The 15750-nt window shown below is 37.7% G+C and overlaps 6 protein-coding genes across 7 annotated transcripts; 3 read left to right on the top strand and 3 right to left on the bottom strand.

The window, feature by feature from the left end:
- Nucleotides 483-2957, top strand: LOC104744994 (serine carboxypeptidase-like 27). The gene is made up of 9 exons (XM_010466144.2): nucleotides 483-981; nucleotides 1076-1171; nucleotides 1268-1360; nucleotides 1448-1533; nucleotides 1608-1868; nucleotides 1960-2087; nucleotides 2172-2267; nucleotides 2386-2491; nucleotides 2576-2957. The coding sequence occupies exons 1-9, from the start codon at nucleotides 612-614 to the stop codon at nucleotides 2717-2719; spliced, it is 1380 nt and encodes a 459-aa protein (XP_010464446.1). The 5' UTR covers nucleotides 483-611; the 3' UTR covers nucleotides 2720-2957.
- Nucleotides 2893-3993, bottom strand: LOC104744993 (glycine-rich RNA-binding protein 4, mitochondrial-like). 2 transcript variants are annotated; one of them, XM_019237223.1, is made up of 4 exons: nucleotides 3797-3993; nucleotides 3633-3701; nucleotides 3290-3333; nucleotides 2893-3211 (listed from the first exon to the last, which is right to left on the bottom strand). In XM_019237223.1, the coding sequence occupies exons 1-4, from the start codon at nucleotides 3948-3950 to the stop codon at nucleotides 3110-3112; spliced, it is 369 nt and encodes a 122-aa protein (XP_019092768.1). In that variant the 5' UTR covers nucleotides 3951-3993; the 3' UTR covers nucleotides 2893-3109. The 2 variants fall into 2 exon arrangements, with proteins under 2 accessions (XP_019092768.1, XP_010464445.1); XM_010466143.2 differs by having other exon boundaries at nucleotides 3290-3396; nucleotides 3797-3992.
- Nucleotides 4094-5627, top strand: LOC104744995. The gene is made up of 4 exons (XM_010466146.2): nucleotides 4094-4645; nucleotides 4723-4792; nucleotides 4880-5195; nucleotides 5287-5627. Exons 1-4 carry the CDS (start codon nucleotides 4164-4166, stop codon nucleotides 5544-5546), a joined length of 1128 nt encoding a protein of 375 aa, XP_010464448.1. The 5' UTR covers nucleotides 4094-4163; the 3' UTR covers nucleotides 5547-5627.
- LOC104744996 (histone-lysine N-methyltransferase 2C) lies at nucleotides 5665-9783 on the bottom strand. The gene is made up of 12 exons (XM_010466147.2): nucleotides 9656-9783; nucleotides 9226-9583; nucleotides 8896-9073; nucleotides 8767-8816; nucleotides 8454-8546; nucleotides 8285-8373; nucleotides 8055-8133; nucleotides 7835-7917; nucleotides 7587-7665; nucleotides 6710-7388; nucleotides 6077-6554; nucleotides 5665-5978 (listed from the first exon to the last, which is right to left on the bottom strand). Exons 1-12 carry the CDS (start codon nucleotides 9685-9687, stop codon nucleotides 5837-5839), a joined length of 2340 nt encoding a protein of 779 aa, XP_010464449.1. The 5' UTR covers nucleotides 9688-9783; the 3' UTR covers nucleotides 5665-5836.
- On the bottom strand, nucleotides 10505-11777 carry LOC104744997 (DNA topoisomerase 2). Its single transcript, XM_010466148.2, has 3 exons — nucleotides 11614-11777; nucleotides 11419-11459; nucleotides 10505-11315 (listed from the first exon to the last, which is right to left on the bottom strand). The coding sequence occupies exons 1-3, from the start codon at nucleotides 11693-11695 to the stop codon at nucleotides 10695-10697; spliced, it is 744 nt and encodes a 247-aa protein (XP_010464450.1). The 5' UTR covers nucleotides 11696-11777; the 3' UTR covers nucleotides 10505-10694.
- Nucleotides 13845-15604, top strand: LOC104744998. Its single transcript, XM_010466149.1, has 3 exons — nucleotides 13845-14049; nucleotides 14211-14708; nucleotides 14914-15604. Exons 1-3 carry the CDS (start codon nucleotides 13971-13973, stop codon nucleotides 15432-15434), a joined length of 1098 nt encoding a protein of 365 aa, XP_010464451.1. The 5' UTR covers nucleotides 13845-13970; the 3' UTR covers nucleotides 15435-15604.

The raw sequence follows: 15750 nt of genomic DNA on the forward strand, positions 1-15750 counted from the left end.
TGGGGGTAAAATATCAAAGACTGTAAAGTAAAAAGTTCCTTTTTATTTTTTAAGCACCACAACAAAAAAGTTCACTTTTTTCCCTCTCTTTCACTACTCCAACATGATAATGTTTTTTTTTTCTTTCTAATTTGGATGCATATTTATTATTTAGTAGCAGACTCTAGTTGAAACTATTGTAGTAAAGCAATTATGTTGACAATCTAGTACTAGTTTCACCATAGATTGAAGAAATTACAGTTGAATATATTTCTAAGTCTCCTTTTATAACAAAATAAGCAAATTTTTTTAAAAAACGTAAAAGTAAGAGGGAAAAAAACTATTATTAATGACATTCTATAAAAATTAATTAATTAATTAGATTAAAAGTAACTACATAGCCTTAATATTAAAATTAGTAGTCACGAACAGAATTTTATTATCTGTCTTTATTAGCTTTTTCACTGTCTGTCCAGTCTGAAGACAAGACAGCAGTAGAGTAGTGCGCTAGCTGTTCTGTTAAGTAACTGTAAGTTTGACTTCGAGAACAATTAAATGTTTCTTACACTCACTCTCTCCAAGTCGTGAGGAATCCAGAGTTCCACCAGATCTAACTCTCTTAGATCTGATCCATGGACCAATCTTTCCTTCTAATCATCCTCTTACTCGCAATCTCTGCTTCAAGTTCATGTTGTGCTTCTTCTTATGTGGAAGAGCAGCTGAGAGACAGAATCAGTAAGTTGCCTGGACAACCTAGTAATGTAGATTTTAGACAGTACTCAGGCTATGTCACAGTGAATGAAGAACGTGGAAGAGCTTTGTTCTACTGGTTGGTGGAGTCTCCGTTGACCCGTGACCCAAAGTCTAGACCTTTGGTCCTGTGGCTCAATGGTGGCCCTGGTTGTTCTTCTGTTGCTTATGGTGGTGCTGAAGAAATTGGTCCTTTTCGTGTTGGGTCTGATGGCAAAACTCTTCATCCAAAACTTTATGCTTGGAATAAATGTAAGATCTTTTTTTCTGAATCTCTTAACCATTATAAGTTGCTCTTCTTGATTCCGGATTCAGATTTGTTCTCTCTCTCTGTATCTTCTCTCAGTGGCAAACCTGCTATTCTTGGAGTCTCCAGCTGGAGTTGGTTTCTCATATTCAAACACAAGCTCAGATCTTTACACAACCGGTGATCAGAGAACAGGTTCTGCTCTTTTAATCTATTTTTCTGGTTTTTATTAACTTTAATCATCAGGCTTTCTTGAACTCTAATTGATTTCTTGTCTTGATGAATCTGTAGCTGAAGACTCGTATAGATTTCTTGTCAACTGGTTTGAGAGGTTTCCACAATACAAACATAGAGACTTTTATATTATTGGAGAAAGCTATGCAGGTTTCACTTTTTCTCCTTCAAGCTCTCACATCAATTCAATTACAGATGATACCTGATACTTACTCTTTGACTCTCTCTCTTGAATAGGTCATTTTGTTCCTCAGTTGTCTAAACTTGTCCATGAAAGAAACAAGGGTTTCAAGAACCCGGCTATAAACCTCAAAGGTTTTATGGTAATGATTGTACAAAACTCAGACTTTTTGACAAGATAGTAAACTTTGGGATTTTTAAAAGTCTGCTTATTCAGGTGGGAAATGCTGTTACAGATGACTATCATGATTATATAGGAACATTTGAATATTGGTGGAATCATGGTCTCATATCAGATTCCACTTATCACCAGCTAAAGACAGCGTGTTACTCAGTATCATCTCAGCATCCTACACTACAGTGTATGGAGGCTCTGAGAAATGCCGAATTAGAGCAAGGAAATATCGATCCATATAGCATTTTCACCAAACCTTGCAACAATACTGTACAACTTAAGAGCTTCTTAAAGGGTCGCTATGTAAGTTTCACACATCCTAAAGCATTTTCCGGTTGGTCTTCTTGTTTGTTTCTATGAGGTAATATGCTACAACTTTGTATCCATATCTCAGCCATGGATGTCAAGGGCTTATGATCCTTGTTCAGAGAGATATTCAAATGTGTACTTTAATCGCGTGGAAGTTCAGAAGGCTCTCCACGCAAATGTCACTCGCTTACCTTACCCTTGGAAAGCATGCAGGTCAGTTGAAAACAAAGTTTCAATTCTGGTTGTATTTAAAGGCATAAACCTGATTGAATCATTGAGTTTTTTTTTCTCTTGCAGTGACATTGTGGGAAATTATTGGGAAGATTCTCCTCTGTCTATGCTTCCTATATACAGAGAATTGATTACTGCAGGTCTCAAAATATGGGTTTTCAGGTACCAACTTTGTGATGTTTCCTTAATGAATGTTTACAGATAAGAGCAGTATATTGTACAGTCCTGATTACAAATAAAGATTGCTTGATCAGTCTCCCTCTCCCTACATAATATGCAGTGGGGATACAGATGCGGTCGTTCCTATAACCGCTACCCGATACTCTATTGATGCACTGAAGCTAACAACCATCACAAACTGGTACCCATGGTACGATCATGGCAAGGTGAAAAATTGGACCTTTCTCATGTTAGTGTCTATGCATAAGATTCAGAAATTGATTTGAGGGGCATTGTATTGTAATTTGTAGGTAGGTGGGTGGAGTCAAGTGTACAAAGGGCTTACATTAGTAACAGTAGCAGGAGCTGGTCATGAAGTGCCTCTACACCGTCCACGTCAAGCCTTTATTCTTTTCAGATCCTTTTTAGAGAACAAACCAATGCCTATGACCTGAGACCAAACCTTATGGGACCTCTTCCCCAAATTCCTATTCTTTCTTCTTCATCATCAATAAACCAAGTGTTTCTTCATTCACTGTCTTCCACAATCCTTGGTACATCCAAATCCAACACACGACTGAGTAGCTATTTAGTACAAGTCATAAGCTACTCTTCTTTTGTAAAATCATTTCTCAAACAGTTTTCTATCTTTGCTCCATTATTGTATGATGCAAAGCAAAACCTTTCACACTACATGATATTTATATGATAGTTTATAGATTTGGAGATTACAACTAAACAAAAGACTCAACCACAAGCTTCTACAAGAATGCTGTCTTTTGTCATTCGACTAAGAGTCTTTGAAAGATCTCTACAAGATGCTTCCATCATCACTTGAAGACTCTTCATCTGTCTCTTTTTGATTTCCCAAAACGTGGGACAACAACAGGACCACCACGCACTCTTTCAAGGGCAAAACTTATCCTCAGTGGCCGACCCAATAATCCCTGTAACAGAGAGAATCACTTAAGAAACCATCCTGCAGCAATAGCAACACAAATCTTTTCGCATGCTTGCTGTTTTACCTTTCCATCCATGGCGTGTTTAGCAGATAGAGCATTGTCTTTCTCTGCAAAATCAACAAAACCAAATCCTCTTGATCTCCCACTTCCTTTGTCGTATGCAATCCTAACTGAGAATACGTTCATATTTGACACATTAAAGAATCCAAATAGGATTACAATTCAAGCTCTTCACTGTCACATAAATAGAACTCAGATGAGAGAATAAAGAGCTCATCAAGCTAAATCCTATAAACACATCTTACAAATGATCAGATAAATCCAAAAATACCCAAAAGTTATAATCAAAGACTCATTCAGACATTTCATCGAACACCTGGAAGAGTTTATAAATGACAATTATTACCTTCTGCAACCTCACCAAAGGAAGAGAAAGCGTCTTTGAGAGATTGTTCATCTACAGACCACGACAATCCTGCATACAATACGGGAATCAAAATCGTAATTTTATCATCTAAATATGTAAATGTGGGTACTTTTTTTTATAATACTAACTAACTCAAATCGAACCTCCGATGAAGAGCTTGGAGCTGGGTGACTCAGAAGAAGAAGAAGAAGAAGAAGATGTGCAAAATTGAGGAAGAACTTGGAAGCTAGAAGAAACTGAGCGTTGAGATATCGCTGAAACTCGTTTCACCAGTAGCTCAACACCATTCCTCATCATCTTCAATTCACAAACGAAGCTTTGTTTTGTAAGTTTTTTTCCAATTTATATAAGTGACCACAAAAAAAAAAAAAAACAGAGCCAAACAAAAATAAAAATATTATTTTTTATTATTAAAATATCTTTGTGGATGAGGAAGGAGTAACCGAAACGGATAAATCAATTGCTTCTTCTTCTTCTTCTTCTTCTTCTTGTAAAGCTTCTACCTTTACAATGGCGACGTTAGGCTTCAACACCACTCGAATCCAAACACCATCACTTCCCAGAATCCCCAAGTCCTCTTCTTTTACTAAACCCATCAAAACCCATCATCATCTCTTCTCTTCCGGTACCCTGTTGAAACGCTACCGTTTCGTCTCCAGGTCGTTACCTGAGAGCTCACTGTCGATTACTAAAGAGCAAGAGGTATCAAATGAAGTAGAGGAAGATGATCCAACGTCAGAGCTGAGTTATCTGGATCCTGAATCCGATGCGGATAACATCAAAGAGTGGGAATTGGATTTTTGCTCGAGGCCTATCCTTGATTCCAGAGGGAAAAAGATTTGGGAGCTTGTGGTTTGTGATGCTTCGCTCTCTCTTCAAGTCACTAAATATTTTCCTAATAATGTTATTAATAGTGTTACCCTCAAAGACGCCATTGTTACCATCACTGAAGACTTGGGTGTTCCTCTTCCTGAGAGGATTCGCTTCTTCAGGTGCGAAACACTCAACTTAAAAAGCTTTTTTTTTTTCTCTCTTGAATGTAATCTAATGGTTGAAGTTGGTTTTGCAGGTCACAGATGCAAACCATTATAACAAAAGCTTGCAAAGAGCTTGCCATTAAGGCAGTGCCTAGTAAACGGGTGAGTAACAGTTTTTGTGTATATGTGTTTTTCTATGTTAGGATTTGGAACAAGGTGATTAACAAAACTAAAATTTCTGCATTACAGTGTTTGTCTCTGTTTCTGTGGTTGCAAGAACGTTATGACACTGTGTACACGCGTCACCCTGGTTTCCAAAAGGGATCATTGCCTCTTCTGTCTCTAGACAATCCATTTCCAATGAATCTTCCGGAGAACTTGTTTGGGGAGAAATGGGCATTTGTTCAATTACCTTACTCAGCTGTTAGAGAGGAGATCTCAGACTTTGAGGACAAGTTTGTGTTTGGTGCTACCTTAGACTTGGATTTGCTTGGCATTGAAGTGGATGAAAATACACTGATTCCAGGTCTCTCTGTTGCTACTTCACGAGCTAAACCTCTAGCAGGTAAGGTGTTTGGTTTCTTGCTAAGCCATCTTTGGAACAAGTTTGTTTGTGGTTGGTTTTTGATTCTGAGTTTTATACTTGATCATTATAGCTTGGATGAATGGGCTTGAAGTATGTTCGATTGAAGCAGACAGTTCCAAAGGATGTTTGATTCTAGCTGTTGGGATCTCAACAAGGTATGTCTATGCGACCTACAAGAAGACACCTGTTACTACTGATGAATCTGAAGCTTGGGAATCTGCAAAGAAAGCAAGTGGTGGTTTGCATTTTCTTGCAATTCAAGATGACTTAGATTCTGATGACTGTGTTGGCTTTTGGCTTCTTATTGATTTGCCACCACCCCCTGTTTAATTTCCCTTTTGGTAAATGTTAATACCAGATTTTGCCATTTAGTAACAGAAATCATGCTTCAATTAGAACGAATTGTTACACCGTCTGCAAAAACTATGGACCTACCAAGTGAATGAGATACAGGGAACTACCACCTTTCATATCACAAGTAATATCTACACAGTTTGGCACTTTTCGTCTTACTGATAATTACTACCAAAAGAGCTTAAAGCGAAGAAAATGCCCCAACAATCAAATTGTCTTTATCGCACGCAGAAGGTTAGTGACTAAAACGCTGCTCGCTGGTCCAATCAGCTCCTCGACCTCTTTTGCTTCTGCGGTATGAAGCGGACGCTGTGCTTTCCAAGTTCAAATGTCTTGATGCTTCCATCATCTAGAGAAACCGACAATGTGGATGTGTCTCCAGAAACGTCTGTCACAGTTCCCTTATGCCTTTAACAGTAAATGTATTGTTCATTTTAGACATCTGGATTGGATACAATAAGCAGGCCAATCACAACAGCTTAATCAGTTAAGACGATCAAACTTACCATGAGTTTTGAGATCCATGGACTTCGACTCTCTTTCCTATTGAATCTTTACCCAACTTCTTCAAAATCCAGTTAGCATCCATCAGCTCGTCGTTCCTTGAACTATCCTGATAAGAAGGTGTTGTAGCTTCATTGTCTTCTTCCATTGAAGCCATTTCCACTAAGCTTGCAGGTCTCTTTCTCTTTGATCTTTGGCCTTTTGCAGGGCTCAGTTTTTCATCTTCAGACTGCGTTGTAACCAAAGATGTCTGAGCTCCTGAATTAGGTTTCCTGAGTTTAAATTTCAGCAGAGGTCTTGCTTCTTTCTGTAAAGATGGCGAGATGGATGTTTTGTCATCCACGTGATTTCCTTCACTTGTTGATGCAGGGAACTGTGTGATCGACCCAAATGTAGCTTTACTTCCTTCAGATTGAGTTTTCCCAAACCTTCCAGAGATCTTCAGGGTTCTTACTTCGCCAGTCTGATCAATTTTATCCCCTGCAGAAATACATCATTACAGAAAGTTAGAGGAATTATAGACTTGTAAATGTTCAAATATTAGTTGTCCACTGTCCAGTACTCCAGTTAATGCACATGCAGAAAACTCTTTTAAGTATTTGTGTGGTTCTATTAATAAAAAGATCGCAACATACCTCCCAAAGCCGACTGATCTTTGTCCCTTGATAAATGAGAAACAACATTGGACTTCGAAGAACCACTGACATTTAATTTCCTTGCCCCCAGATTAATAACCAACTTCTTTGTCTTTACAGATTTCTCCTCCCTTGCATTCCGTAGGGTATCCTCGCTATCAGAATCATGAGGCTTGCTACACTTTATTCTAACTATCCTTGACGGCTTTTCTTCATCAGTCACCATTACATCATCAACCCTCTTGTGTTTTACAATCTTAGGTTCATGTGTTGAGCAAATTCCAGCTACGGAGGAATTCACGTCCGATTGTTCGTTTATCTGAAACCCCACATTATCAATTCTAGCACCACCTAATCGGCGTCTCTCAGATTTAATCTCCTGATGCACTTCAGACTCTAACTTAGTGTGACTACCTTTTTTACTAGCATGCTTTTTACTTGAGTTCTTCCCATACTCCTTGCTTTTCTTTGGGGATTTTTCCACCAAACCTTTAATAGAAAACTTCAGTGAGCGCCCAGATACTGGTCCATTTTCTTCATCATCTGAAATTGGAGATATCGAAAATATTTCCTCCTCTGTTGGCAAACCAGCAGCAGCCCTTAAACTAGCAATCAAGTCTTTGTCCACCACATCTTTTTTCTTCCAAAGTTCTTGAATTGCATCCTGAGGATCCTTCACCTGAGAAGCCAAAGATAGAATTTGAAAACCAAGAAAATTTATATGATCAACACACTAGCAAATTGCACTATTAAATCCTCTTCCCATTCCAAAGGAAAGCCCCCCAGCTCTACGAGCAATACTTATATGATAACAAGAACCTAGAAGAATGATTGAGTGACTAAGAAGCGAGGGTACTAATAACAAGAACAGACATACCTGATAACACTCCCCACGGCATGTGGCACATTTATACTGCAGCTTTCCATCAACTTGAAACTGCTGATATTTCGCTTCACTGCATGACAGTTTCCAGAGGCAAACAATTCCAGATTTAACATATGACTCAAATACATTTTACGATGCATATCTAAAGTATGACTTAATCTAATTGGTAGTATAATCATATGGCAGATGCAACAGAGATAACTATGTTTGCAACAATACAAATTACAATGAGGACGAACCTTATTCCATCGCAATGGCAATGCACCCAGCGTTGACAGATATCACAGCAAACCATTGGAGTTGATTCTGAATCCCTATACACCTATACAAGATAAGCAACTTGGTTAATGCAACACTAAAGAGGCGTAACGTTTTGCTACAAGAATCTCGCATTAAAAATAAAGGCCATGTTAATGCTATTGCTAAGACTTGTTTTGCTTAAAATAAAAAATACAGTACCTTCAAGCATACAGGACAATAATTTCCCTTCACAAACAATCTGCCACAAGCATCACAGCAAGTATATGATAAAAACCACCTGTTACATTAGAAAACACATGTGAATAAAACTGATCAACATAAAATTTAATAGGGAAATCCATCTGCAAATCCTTAACTGGCCAAACAAAGTAAATTTTTCTGCTCGCTTATAAGACTAACCTACCCCGCAAAAGACTAAGGATGTATACCTGACACTTAGGCCATTTCCAGGGACTGTAGAATCACAGCTGTGGCATCTTGTATGCTTTGGGCAGAGATATGGCCCAGAACTTACATTCTGTGCAGTCATGTTAAATAAATAAGCCAATCTACTTTAGTTAAAAAGATAAACACATGAAGCGGCTATCTGTCACGTACCTTGTGTGGAGGATGTTGGCAATAACAATGGTAAGCAGCATCACACCTTTTGCAGAACATGAACTTGTTAGGATCTCCTGTTCTACGGCAGACCTAAGGAGGGTAACGACTCAGTGAGGCAGGTTTAAAGATCTAAAGAAACTCTCTATAGCAGTTAGGCTAACAGTTTTATATCAGTTTGTTACTTAAAACAACTGATTTCGTTAAACAAAAAAGAAACATATGTTATATCAATCACTTTGCGAGCAATTGGTAGTGCTCAAATGCAACAGATATCACAAACAAGAAAAATGAGAAAGCAGAAACAAACTACCTCACAAACCCGGCAAGAGGGACAACTCCATGAACTCCAATGAAATAAATCTGCAACTTACAGCAATTAGACCTCAAAGACTTAGCAAGCCAGGAAAAAGGACAGGCAACATTAAATGTAAGTAAATACCTCTATGTTGGGCCCAAGACTTTAAACAATTCTTGTGGTACTTCTTTCCACAGTGTTTACAGGAAAGCATCCTCTTTGCTTTGTCACTTCCCTCACCTTCTCCCAGGAAGCACATTCTGCACATTATATTCATGCCGGAGTGAGCTACTTCTTCACCAGCAAGGTCTCTTGATGAAAGCTGCACAACAAACAAACAAACCAAAAGCTAAAAGATGACATTTTTGAGGCAACAAATTGTCAACGAAGAAGAATTAAAACAATTCTCCCAATATTGTATACAGAAACTGAATATCAAAGCAAATTAAGAACCAAACAAAAAAAGGCACTCACCTCATTGACACCAGATTCAAACCTGCGAGCATAATCCTCAGCAGCTTCAACCGTAACAGCAGCTTGTCTCTGAAGAGAGACACGTTTCTTCTGAGCCGAAGCTTCCTCCGCCAATTCATCAACAACTCCAACACCAACACCAACACCAACACCATCACCAACCCCCAAAATCGAAACTGTCTTCTGAGGAGCAGGAACAACCTTAGGAACCCTAACCTGAACCGTGCCTCCATTAGAAGAAACGCGAGGATCCTTGCGAAACTCCTCAACTTGATTAACCTTTTTCAAAAACTCGTCTTCGCCATTAGGTCTACGGAGATCCCGAGAAAACCCTAAGGAGCAATTGCAGATCCGACGACTGCGAGAAAAAGGATGTTAAGGAGAGATAGTGAAAGCAAATAAGGAAGACAAAGAGAGATAGAGATGATACCATGTAATTGGGCAAGCTACGTGAAAGGCCATTATAATTCAATCCCACCGCAACCAAAAATTATTCCTCTCGCCTCCAACAACAAAAAAAAAAATTAAAAAAAAAAAATCGAGATTTTGATTTTAGAGATCGCTTCTCTCTCTTTCTTTATTTTATTTTATTTATTGTTACATAAAAAAAAAATTTAAGGATTTTAATAAATTTATTAGTAATAGATAATTAGATATTAATGAATTTAATCAGTAGTAGAAAAGAGTTAGGAGAAAGGGTGGGTCGTCTCTTTTGTGCGCTCTGTGAGTTTTGGGGTGTGGACGCAGAGATAAGAAGATGCTTCTCAACCTTAATCAACGGTTGGTTTATTAAGATGCTGCCAACGAAACCGAAAGAGTGCTCTTGTTTACTCCTCCAATTATATGCTTCCACGTCGTCACACTCCCAACTCTGTTCTTCCAACTAACTACTATACAATTTTGGAGTTTCTCAATTACAGTATAGATGAGACATATTTGCTTAACTAGTAGTAGAGCAATAAAATAAACTTTGACTTGGTAAATTTATTATATTGACAACAGACGCGGATGGTGGTGATTGGTGACATTTTAACAAGATTACCACAATTGACACAGATAAAATATTTCACGTGTAAACCCATCAATTCAATCAACGACCAAATAAGATGAGAAACCAAAATGCTTAAACGGTAGCTTGGTGCCAAACAAGTTAATGTTGATCCGTTTACTTCCATTTAAACCAAATACTTCTCCACTAATCCACTTAACAACATTAACACAAAATGACACAGATAAACATATTTCACGTGTAAACCCATCAATTCAATCAACGACCAAATAAGATGAGAAACCAAAATGCTTAAACGGTAGCTTTGTTCCAAACATGTTAATGTCATTAAACCAAATACTTCTCCACTAATCACTTATAGATACTTCATTTAACTGACTATTACTACTATCCATCAAACACTTAGTCCCTATTTTAATATATTTATCCCAAGTCATCTGATCATGATGATCATCATCTCTCATCCATAGATAAGAGTCTCTTCTCTGGTGCACATGCTGAAGCTCCAGCACTGTCCCCTGATATTGATTTGTGCTGCTTCTCTCTCTTTGTCACCTTGAGCATCGTTGAATTCAAGTTTCTGCAGATCCATGTCAAGAGACTCAAAGTCTGGCTCATCAGCTTCTGCCAAGAACTGCTCAGCTTTCTCTTGAGGCATAGTTTTACTAGCCAATGTCAATAAGTAGCCATACTCAGATTCTTCAGCTGCATCAGATGTACCAGCAACAGCACCTTCGACAGGCTTTGGAAATGGTGTGAATCCTCTCTGTCTCAACTCTTGAACAAGATGAGCCTTCTTCTTATCAATCACTTCGATTTCTCCACTTATTACTCCACCAATAAACTTGACCTTGTTTTCTAGTATCAGCAACTCATCATCAAATTCTTCATCTGCATCAAAATCACCAGCAGGCTTGGGCTTGTTCGGAAATGGTGTATATCCTCTCTGTCTCAACTCCTCATACAGATCAGCTTTCTCCCTATCGTTCACTACGATTTCACCACTGTTAACCTCTTGAACAAACCTCAATCTGTTTTCTAGTTTCAGTTTCTCAAGTTCCAACTTCTTTATCTGAATCCTCTGTATACATATTTTCACAAGACAGCTAATGTTATTAAGAAGACCAGAATAACTAAAACCTCTATAAAAAAAGACTGAACCAAAGTTTTATAAAATTTCTAACCTTTCTCAGCTCATAGTATTCAAGCTTGAGCTCTTCAAGGACTGCAACAAAGTGGAATCAATTAGTATATCTTACAGATGGTACTGAACAATCTGGATTCTTAAACGTTGCAATAAGACTCGATTTGTTCATCAACTCAGACCTCATAAGCACTAGTAAGAAAGATCAGCCTAGCAAAACATAAAAATTTATTACCTGCGCTGCAATTGGAAGGAGGATCCTCCAGGAGATCCTTGAGCTCCATCAAAATCCTCATCGAAGAAGCCATGATAGCCATCCTTCAGAGACGTAGGAAGAGATTAGGGTTCTCTCCTTGGAGAAACTGGGACTGAAAGAAGAATCTTTCTCGACCAGCCAAACTAAACGAGAGAGAAGAAAAGTCGAAAATATATTTGGGCTCTTAACTGGTTTTGGGCCAGCTTACTATGAGGTAAATTTGGGCTTAAAACTTTTATCCAATACATACAAATTTTATAGGTAAATGAATTTTTCACTTAAAAGGTAAAATGATGTTTTTACAGTTTTACCATATATTTCGATGTGTTATTTATTATTCTAACTAAGCTTTGATTGTGTGGATAGTCTAATAGTATGTAATTAATTGGAAGCAAAATTATTTTGTTTTCCTTCAAACTAATAGTCTAATATGTAATTAATTGGAAGCAAAATTATCTCGTCATTTCAAAACTTTAATTTAAAAAGGCCCACAATTGATGTTAGATATGATAAAAAAAAAAATAGAATCTGGTCCTAAAGTCCCCAACAAAATAAATTGATATGGTTGGGGTTTGATTACTCAATTACTCAGTGTATAAACTACAAACTATCCTCAATGTTTCATTTTTTATTTTATTTTGTGAGGTAAAAGCACCTTTAGTTTAACTCAACTTTGTTTTTAATTTACTTTCTAATATTTATATGAAACTACTAAATTAATTGATTGTATTATATAACTTACAACACATGTTTTTTTTTTCTTTAGGTTTATTTATAGTCCCCGAACGAAATACATATCTAATAATATATCTAGTGTGTGTGTTGCAAATAATGATATGGTAGCATTTATATATGGTTACAACGATTTAATCCGACGAAATAAAAGTGCTGCAAGTGAGCAGAGAAGAAGACACAACACAACCATTCGTAATTAATAAAATTGGCAAACATGGAGCAATCGCGGCCGCATGGGGGGGTGAAAGGCATCGAGTGGATAACATCAGTAGATAGAAAAACGCAAAAGGACCCACACAACACGTAACTTAGTGATGTGTTTACACAATTTATTCAGCTGATAGTCACATGCGGTCGCTGACTATATAACAAACCTATAGTCACAATAATATTATTGCACATGCCTCTGATTTTCTATAGATATTAAAAATCCCAATAATTGTTGGAACCAGCCAAAGCCAGAAAATTGTCTACACCCCTTACTCTCTCTACCTCTCCATGATTACAGTTGCATCTGCCGCAATTCCCGTTTTAAGCAGATCAACTAAAAAATCCCACAATCTGATGAAAAAAATATTGTACAATTCTAAAACGATATTCTCAAAGCATAAACAATTTCAGAAAAAAAAAAAAACTGATTTGTGACTTGGTTGTTCATTATTGATGTTTTGAGATTTGTAATTTAAACTAAGTTAGACATATTAGAACAGTTGTTTTTTATAAAACGCGTATATTAGGTATAAGTTCATGTTATAGCATATAATGCATGTACTATTTGGTAGTGAAGTTTTGAGAATAAAAATTCTGTTATGGCTCTGTTACCGACTTAAAAGTTTACTAAATACTCCATTAGTGTTTTTAAAACAAGTAAACAAACAAACTTAAAACTTAGTCAGTTTTTTTTTTTTGTTTAATATAACTTGACATCATTGTTTTTGGCTCTGTTAGTTAGTTAGTTACTTGAATGTTGGAAAATCTCAAAAGTTATCGGATCGATGTTTTCTTGACATCAGCCATTTGTCTGCGCATTTTACTACTAATACATTTTCCAAGATAGTTTTACCATCGAAGAAGACCACTCCCACTAGCTACCTTCGTTGTGACGAAACATATGGTATCAATGAAGAAAACTGTAATGAAAATTACTTTATTTTATGGTATCAATAACATGTTTCAACAATTGTTAACAATGCTTACAAAATTTACCAACAGAACTATAGAAGCCAAGTAAATATTACTAGTACTATCTTCTTTTAAGTAAACAAGATTGTGGGAAGAGTGAAGGAAGAAAGGGCACAAGTGCCGATACGAGATTAGAGCATGAATTAAGGAGGAAGTCGGTTTCAGTTCAGCAAGACAGACAGACAAAATCCATCAATGTGGTCCCATTACCATTACCTCTTTCTACGTGATTTCCTCTCTCTCTCTCCCAGTCCCAGTCGCGTTTAATACCCTTTTCACTTTTCTTGTATAAAGTCGTAGCATCTCGAGATAGTTTTCCTCTCACCATCCTCAAATTCTTTGAACCTTTTCTCTCTCTTTCTCTTCTGAAGCTCCTCTCTCACTCACTCTTCTTTAAGGAAGAAGAAAAAAGAGTAAAAATGGCAGTTCCTAAAGCCATTATTCTACCTATCTTGCTACTCATCTGTGGTGCTGCTCTTGGAGCTCCTGCTTATGAAGGTATGTAAAATCACATTCTCTCTGGTTTGCTTTGGTTTTGGGAAGATGGGTCTTCTCTGTTTAGGATTCTAAATCAAGATTTGGTGTTTTTGAATCAAAAAGATTCATTCTTTCTATGTAGATCTAAGATTTCTCCTCTCTCTGTTTTACTTCTTCTTCAGGGTACCTTCGTAATGGAAACTTTGAAGAGTCACCAAAGAAAACCGACATGAAAAAAACAGTTCTCATCGGCAAAACCGCCTTGCCCGAATGGGAAACCACCGGTTTCGTCGAGTACATCGCCGGTGGTCCTCAACCGGGAGGTATGTATTTCCCCGTCGCTCACGGTGTTCACGCCGTGAGGCTCGGAAACGAAGCCACGATCTCTCAGAAGCTAGAAGTCAAACCAGGTTCTCTCTACGCCCTCACGTTCGGTGCGTCGAGAACTTGTGCGCAAGACGAGGTTCTTAGAGTCTCTGTTCCTCCTCAGTCCGGTGACTTGCCGCTTCAGACACTTTACAATAGCTTCGGAGGTGACGTGTACGCTTGGGCCTTCGTTGCCAAGACTTCTCAAGTTACTGTGACTTTCCATAATCCTGGAGTTCAAGAAGATCCTGCTTGTGGTCCTTTGTTGGACGCTGTCGCCATCAAAGAGCTTGTTCATCCATTGTACATCAAAGGTAAGCTCTCTGGTTTGGTTCCGGTTCACTTTTCTAGGGTTTTTAGTTTCCGGTTTATTGGATAACACAACTCGAAATCAGTTGAAAACCAATTAAAATTTTGTATGATTCAGATTGGCTTTTAGGTTAGATTCGGTTCGATGCTACCGGTTCAGATTCAATTTGGTTCGGTTTGGTATTAACTCGGGTTTTCCGACAAGTGCAGGGAACTTGGTGAAGAACGGAGGGTTCGAAGAAGGTCCTCACCGTCTTGTGAACTCTACACAAGGAGTCCTTCTCCCACCTAAACAAGAAGATTTCACATCACCTTTACCTGGTTGGATCATTGAGTCACTTAAGGCAGTGAAATTCATAGACTCTAAGTACTTCAATGTCCCCTTTGGACAAGCTGCGATCGAGCTAGTTGCAGGCAAAGAAAGTGCCATTGCACAAGTCATTAGAACTTCGCCTGGTCAAACCTACACCCTCTCCTTTGTTGTTGGAGATGCTAAGAATGACTGCCATGGATCCATGATGGTTGAAGCTTTTGCAGCCAGAGATACACTCAAAGTGCCACACACTTCCGTTGGTGGAGGTCATGTTAAGACTGCCAAGTTCAATTTCAAGGCGGTCGAGGCAAGAACTAGAATTACTTTCTTCAGTGGTTATTACCATACCAAGAAGACTGATATTGGATCTCTTTGCGGTCCTGTCATTGATCAGATTGTGGTTACTCATTTGGCTTAGATCGAGTTTACTCTTTTTATCACGACTGCATCTTGTGTTCTTTGCTCCTTTTGGAATTAAGTGATAGCCTTCAAGTTAAAATGGATAATGATATATCCCATTATTGTAATATGAAATGTTTTGAGTTAAACCAAGAGTAATAGTAATTAATAACAAAAAATTAGAAGGTAGAGCAATAGCTTGTTCTTTTTGTTTTTGTTTTTTAACAATTAAAAGTGCAAGGATTAATAATTTTTAGCTATTGAAGTATATTAATTAGTTAATCACACAAGTTGAAAATTTGAATTAAAGTTAATTTGAACTAAAGTGTAAAAAT

Source organism: Camelina sativa, chromosome 15, assembly GCF_000633955.1.
Source record: "Camelina sativa cultivar DH55 chromosome 15, Cs, whole genome shotgun sequence".
Classification (NCBI taxonomy): domain Eukaryota; kingdom Viridiplantae; phylum Streptophyta; class Magnoliopsida; order Brassicales; family Brassicaceae; genus Camelina; species Camelina sativa.